Source organism: Polypterus senegalus, chromosome 2 (assembly GCF_016835505.1).
Source record: "Polypterus senegalus isolate Bchr_013 chromosome 2, ASM1683550v1, whole genome shotgun sequence".
Classification (NCBI taxonomy): Eukaryota; Metazoa; Chordata; class Cladistia; order Polypteriformes; family Polypteridae; genus Polypterus; species Polypterus senegalus.
This window is the reverse complement of record NC_053155.1, coordinates 9,231,728-9,238,727: the sequence shown is the minus strand read 5'-3', so window position 1 is coordinate 9,238,727 and position 7,000 is coordinate 9,231,728. Positions and strand designations below refer to the sequence as shown.

The window sequence follows — 7,000 nt, the reverse complement described above, 5'->3', positions numbered from 1 at the left end:
AAAGAATAGGAAATGTTACAGGAAGTGATTTTGAGATATCTCAAAATGTATTTGAGATATCTTGAAATGCACAGGAAGTTATTTCAAGATATCTCGAATTGCATTAAAGATATCTTAAAATGCATTTCAGATATTTCAAAATGTACAGCATATCATTTCAAGATATCTTGAAATCTATTTAAGATATCATAAAATGCTTTTTAGATATCTTAAAATAGATGCACTTTTAGATATCTGTAATTCAATTTGAAATATCTAAAATGCATTTCCAGATATCTTAAAACCCATTTTGAGATATCTCTAAATGTTAATTCGGCTTGCCATACATTACAGACAGTGTTGGGTTCAAGAGGCTCCCAAGGTAAGAAGAGGGAGCTAACAGTCGGACCCACACAGTTACAAACAGACCATTGTGAAATGGAAAATGTCGGTCAGCAGTGTGAACAGTGAGCTGGAGGAGGACACATTTAGGTCAGGAGCGATCAAGCATTCACATACAGTATAGTGCAGATATTTCTGTATAATCTTAGATCTACGTTAGTATATCAATAGGAGAAGGTACATTTCAGATTTCCAAACCTTTCCTTTTCCTTTTACTGGTAAATTTGTGTTTTTTATTTACAAATGTAACCTATTAAATAGCAGGGCCCCCTTCAGATTAAACATTGTAGGGTTAAACAAATATAATCAAGAGGCACTAATTAATAACCAGCAGCGTTATTAGCTAAATGAACCAGGTTGAGGAAATCCAACAGAAGCAGGAGAAGAAGTAAAGGAACTTGGAGACACCTCACATCACATTTCTAATGTTCAGGTATACACATCTGGTGGCCATTAGGTGTCTGTTTCGACATACTGATAAGGCAGTCCTTGTGACAGAGGTTACAATCCCTGCCACTGTAACCCTGCTGCTCATCTAAACAAATAGAACTGAAGACTCTGGAAGGTCAAACTCTGTTACAAGTTGTGCTTGGACACAAAAACGCCAAGAGGCCTCCAGGCACTTCAAAGACACTCAGCACATTCTGGTCTGCTCATTCTTGTTGGGCTCTACCAACAGAATGCATCATGTCTGACTTCTCTAAGAGGACCTGAAGACTGTCTGTGGTGAAGAGGAACAGCCAAGAAATAAAGCGAGAGCTGGTGAGTCTACCAACCAAGTCTTTATTCAGAGCTAACCCTGAGATGTCTGCTTTGTATTTTATGAGAGAGCTGCATGTTACTTAATGTCACATTTGGAGCACACAGTTTTCTTAATTAGTGGACAGTGAATAAATAGATCTCAGGTTTCAAAGGCCTCATTAATAGCGGCCATTTTTCTCCTTCTATTCAGTTACTGAAGCTTCAGTTTTCATTCTGCGGTCTTCTGAACGTCTGAGTGGTGAGGAGTTTGTAAACATGAGTTTATGATCTTATTGATGTTTTCATCCTGTTGAGTGTCTTCGACACTTCACGTCCCTTGCTGGTGTGGACCGTGTGTGTGTATAAGGGGGTCTTACAAGTGCTTTCAATCATCTCTCTCCTTTTTTCTTTTTTTCTGTATTCTTGTTGCTTTCCACTCTTTTCCTCCTCTATTTCACTCACTCTCTTTATTTCTTTTTTCTAATTCACTTTCCTCTGTTCCTAAGACACCACATTTTGCTGTAAATAGGAGAAAGAAAGAAGAAGGATAGACAGACAGACAGACAGATAGATAGATAGATAGATAGATAGATAGATAGATAGATAGATAGATAGATAGATAGATAGATAGATAGATAGATAGATAGAGTGAAAGGTACGATAGATAGATAGATAGATAGATAGATAGATAGATAGATAGATAGATAGATAGATAGATAGATAGATAGATAGATAGAGTAAAAGGCACTATATAATAGATAGATAGATTGCTTTTGGATAAAAACTGTTTTTAAGGTGCTTTGTCCTGGTTTTCATTACTCTATGAGTTCTGGAGTGACACCATTAGGCATGATGTGTAAAAATGAGGAATAAAGGAAAAAAACATTAAAAAAGAAAGAGAAATACTGAGAGAATAAAGAAGTATTAAATAAAGAAAAAATTTAAAACGAATTGTGAATATCCTGTGCCATTAAGCTGTTGACATTTTAAAAAAATAAGTGAATGCCACGTTCATGGAATAATGAAAAACTTCCTCTCCAAGGAAGATAAATGGTAGAGCAAATAATTTATTTGGTACCCTGAGCACTGGGGTTACTGGAAAATCAAAATGCTTTGCTTATCAGGCTGTGACAATAGTGATCAGTAAAGAACGCAAACATCAGTCGTATTCTGAGGTAAAGAAAAACAAAACATAGGTTAGTTTTAGGATGAAGGATGAAAATGGCATCGCTGCCCTCCTTTGAGCTGACCAAGTTGTCTCAGCACAGCCACGGGCCTTTTAACCCCCCAAATGCTTGCTCTGCAGCAGGTCTGGACTCCTTATGATTTCTATCGTTTATTTCGCTTGCACTCGTCCACACAAAGAAAATGCGATGCCTTCTAGTTTTACATCACAGAACACATCATTTTCCCATTTAGTTTAAGGAAAATGTTTTAGAATTCCCGGAGTTAATCAACATGTTAGAAAAGTGGTGTAGAAAATCAGTGATTTTATAACTCAAATGCCTAACCCTATCTGCTTTTACACCAAACACTGCTATTAGAGAGTAGCAATGGCCGTATTAGAGTCTTCTACTGTAATGGTTGTGACGTGTGGGTCGCTGTCTTGCACCCCAAAGATGAGTCTCAGTACTTTAGCAAGTCCAGCTTTATTCAGCTCTTAACAGGAACAGCAAGGTTATTTATTGTAGTGGGCGCTACAGTACTCCTCTACTACACACAGACACAGCAGACGGGCAGGGCCGGGGCCAGGTCAGTGGCCAACTTATAATGTTCCCTGTGTCACCCATCGTGTGACAGATGTATTGCGTGTGGAGGTATTGAGCTGGCCATTACCTCTGTAGAGCTCCAAAACTGTGGGGTGCTGTGAACCTGCGGTTCCCTTGGTGACAGACTAGCACCCCAAAACAGAAGCTGCAATCATGTTTCGGCATGTTGCCCTGTTGGGGAGGGTCTTAAAAGTTTTTAGAAATCATACGTGGTCTTAATTTAGGAAAGTCTTACTAGGGCTAAAGCCATGTGGATGGTGGCATTCACAGTTAGGGTCCAGGACCTGAGATATTTAGAACAATTCTAGAGAGATGAATATGATGTACGGTTTTAAGATGAACATTAATGATTAATGAAGAAAGTCCACGTATATTATGAATAATCGAGTTCCACTCCTTGCCTGACATATTAAGAGTGTTTAGTGGTGCACACCATGACTTTAATTTGCTTTTTTGAGTTCCTCATCACCAATGTGAGATCTTCTATGAATATCCCCTCAGCTGACTTGTATAGCAGTATCATTTCAGACAGTCTGTTATTTTACTTGTAGCTCTCCACAAACCCAGCTCCATCTTGATTCTGTTCTTCTTTTCCTGTCCTAAACTTTTATTCAGATCCATGTGGTGTGTGTCACATACTCTTTGTTGACATGAAGGGAAACATAAAAGAAAAAAGCAAGTCAGGTCACAAAAATGTCAAACAAATGTGATCTAAAGAACACGGGACATTCAGAAAGAGAAGTAGGAATTGAAAAGTGAAATCTGATGAGACCCCATGTGTGTCCTCTTGTGTCCCCAAACAGAACAGATGGGAGCGACACAGAGTGACATCAAGGAGAGACTGGAGGAGGAAGGGGTGAAAATCAGGAGGTCATTCAAGATGAAACGGGTGAGTTAAATAAAGATAAGGATGGCAATTTACAGCAAATCATGAAGTAATAAATTAAAACTAGATGAGCAGTCAGAGTTTCATTAAGTTTGAAATCAAATCTCTAATTAAATAATCTAAATAATATGAAACATCAGGAGATATAAAAACCACCCAAACAGCAGGAGTTTCTCATGGATGAGTGAAGGCACAGCTGTACGCTCTGAAACAATCAATACATAAATATTATGAGGATGTTAAGCTAATCCACACAAGATTTCCATAGGACTTAGAAACAGTTGAGCAGGTCGCCCCATTAATTCTAGAAGCAGACTGCTCAACAAGAATAAGGTTAGAGTAGAAGGACTGTAAATAATTAAAAAACAGAGTCAGGAGGTTTCTAAGTCAAAACTCAGGTCAACTTTGCAGAAATTGTTCCTGAAAACAACAGAGGAAGGAGAAAGAGCAGAAAGATCCAAAAGAAGGAGAACGTGAGAAGTCAGTGGACTATTACAGCAGAGGACATGAGAAGGATGGAATAGAAAATATGGGCCTCAGAATATAAATATGCTAGCTGTTCCCCGCGGCTCTGCCCAGGTAGTAGTGAAATAGGATAAACTTTAAACCTCAATAAAAAAAAACAAAATATAATTCTGGCCAAATGGAACGTAGGTACACTCCAACATTGGCACTTCATCTGATCGTGTTCAGCTCTGACGGGGGAGCATTCCCCATGTGGGAAGAAAAGCACGTGGCCATGATATCTCTGTCAATCAGCCGCTACCCACTAAAACACATGTAGGTGTGATAACTCTCAAAAACGTCAAATGTTACTCCTTAACAATCTCTAGATGTTAATGTCTGCTGAACAAACAGGTATCTACACTACCTACACAGAGACAAGGTGCACTCTAACACGTGGCGAGAGGTAGAGTGATTCGAACAGAGGCTGACACATCTCTCTTGGATTCTCGCAAATAACTTGTTAATGTAAGTGAACTATGATGAGAGAAGTCGCAAAATCAGCCAGAATATTCAAGCAAGTTATAGAAAAAACCTGATCTAATCTGTTAAGTAGTTCTCTCGTGAAAATCAAACAGGCATACAAGCAGACAGACAAAAAGAGAGAGAGAGAGAGAGAATATATCTATACTAATAAAAGGCAAAGCCATCACTGACTTACTCACTCACTCATTCACTCACTCACTGACTCATCACTAATTCTCCAACTTCCCGTGTAGGTAGAAGGCTGAAATTTGGCAGGCTCATTCCTTACAGCTTACTTACAAAAGTTGGGCAGGTTTCATTTCGAAATTCTACACGTGACGGTCATAACTGGAACCTATTTTTCTCCATATATTATAATGGACGTTAGCTCGCTGGACGTGGGAGGCGGGGCTGCATGTGACATCATCACGCCTCCCACGTAATCACGTGAACTGACTGTGACTGCAGTATGTGGAAAAGAAGGAAGAGCTCCCAAAGCACTGAAGAAAAACGCTGAATACTTTATTATCACACCTCCCACGTAATCACTTGAACTGACTGTGACCGCAGTAAGTGGAAAAGAAGGAAAAACGCTGAATACTTTATTCGCCAGAAACAAGTTTAATGAGGAGACACGAGGTATAAACGAGACTTTGGATCACTTTGTAATGGAGTTAAAATTTCTGTAGCGAGAAACTTTTAAGTGCCGGGTCTTAACTAACATTAAATAACGCCGTGGACATCGCAACATCACACAAGAGAGCAGCTCACATGAACTGACTGACCGCAGTACGAGTGATCACTTTCATGAATCAAACCTGTTCAAAAAACGCATTACACAATTGACAAGGTGGGAAAAGAATGTGCTCCGAGCTGAGCTCCACAGCTAACGTGGTCTTGCGGACGCAACCTCGTCACGCTGCCACCAAATACTCACAGAAAAATCCACAAGTTAATACACACGCAGTCCCTAGAATTTCTCCACACTCAATGTATTCCTCACATCCCCCTCTGATCTCCCATTTCAATTCAGATGCCTCCAATTTCCAGTAAGGCTCTGCTTCGCGATGAGAAGTAAGAAGTCTCAGGGACAGACCCAACAAAAGGTTGCCATTGATTTCAGACAAGATTGCTTTTCTCCTGGACAACTATACGTTGCATTCTCAAGAGTGAGCTCGCGCAGCTTCGTCATATTACAACCAGAGTGCTGAACTGACAACATGATGTATAAACAGTACAGAACCGCGAAGCAAGGAGAAACGACGGCCTTATCGAAATGGATGTACGTACTTATTTCGATGGTATGATGCCACTGTCGGCCGCCATATTGAACTTTCCACCGTCACTAATTCTCCAACTTCCCGTGTTGGTAGAAGGCTGAAATTTGGCAGGCTCATTCCTTACAGCTTACTTACAAAAGTTAAGCAGGTTTCATTTCGAAATTCTACGCGTAACAGTCATAACGGTCAACAACGTCCACCATGTTGAACTTTCTTATTCATGGCCCCATCTTCATGAAATTTGGTAGGCGGCTTCCCTGCACTAACCGAAACCAATGTACATACTTATTTCGGCGGTATGACGCCACTTTCAGCCACCATATTGAACTTTCCAACGTCACTAATTCTCCAACTTCCCGTATAGGTAGAAGGCTGAAATGTGGTACTTATTTCGGTGGTATGATGATATTGAACTTTTCAACGGTCTTTGTTACTTATGGGCCCATCTTCAAGAAATTTGGTACACGGGTTCCCAACGCTAACTGAATCCTACTTACGTACATATATACGTCCATAGCCTGCAGCTTGGTCACCGTGTGAGCTCTGGTCTCTTTATTCCCTTCTTTGCTTTGCCACGGGATTCACGTCTCCCTGCTGATAACTGCAGCCTGTTTATTTAATCCACGGCTTCTCTGTTTTATTGTTCGTTTATTACGATTATAGTTATTGTTTAGGTATTTTAGACTTAGTTTACATTGTTTAGGTACCCATTTCCTTTATCGTTCCAACCGTACCCCCATTAAAATGTCTATCGAGGTGATCACTATCAATCAAAGAACTGTCACTTACCGAGTGGTTTCCATGGCCGGAGATGCCGCCTGCCTTTTCCATTCTCTGTGTTACATATTTTACGGCCATATCAGGCTCACTCTTGATATCCGGAGGAACATTGTGTCTTAAGTATTGAATGACTGGGACAGGTTCAAGGTGTGGACTGATGACGGTACAGGAGATAATTATACTACACAGGAGCA

General features: G+C 40.0%; 1 protein-coding gene across 1 annotated transcript in view; it reads left to right on the top strand.

Annotated features, from left to right (window-relative positions):
- Positions 1 to 424: 424 nt before the first annotated feature.
- Positions 425 to 7,000, top strand: part of LOC120524134 (E3 ubiquitin/ISG15 ligase TRIM25-like) — a 35,328-nt gene continuing 28,752 nt past the window's right edge. The window contains exons 1-2 of the mRNA XM_039746012.1: positions 425 to 446; positions 3,695 to 3,780. Of these exons, the coding sequence (XP_039601946.1) occupies positions 425 to 446; positions 3,695 to 3,780 (108 nt within the window). The remainder of the gene's footprint in view (positions 447 to 3,694; positions 3,781 to 7,000) is intronic.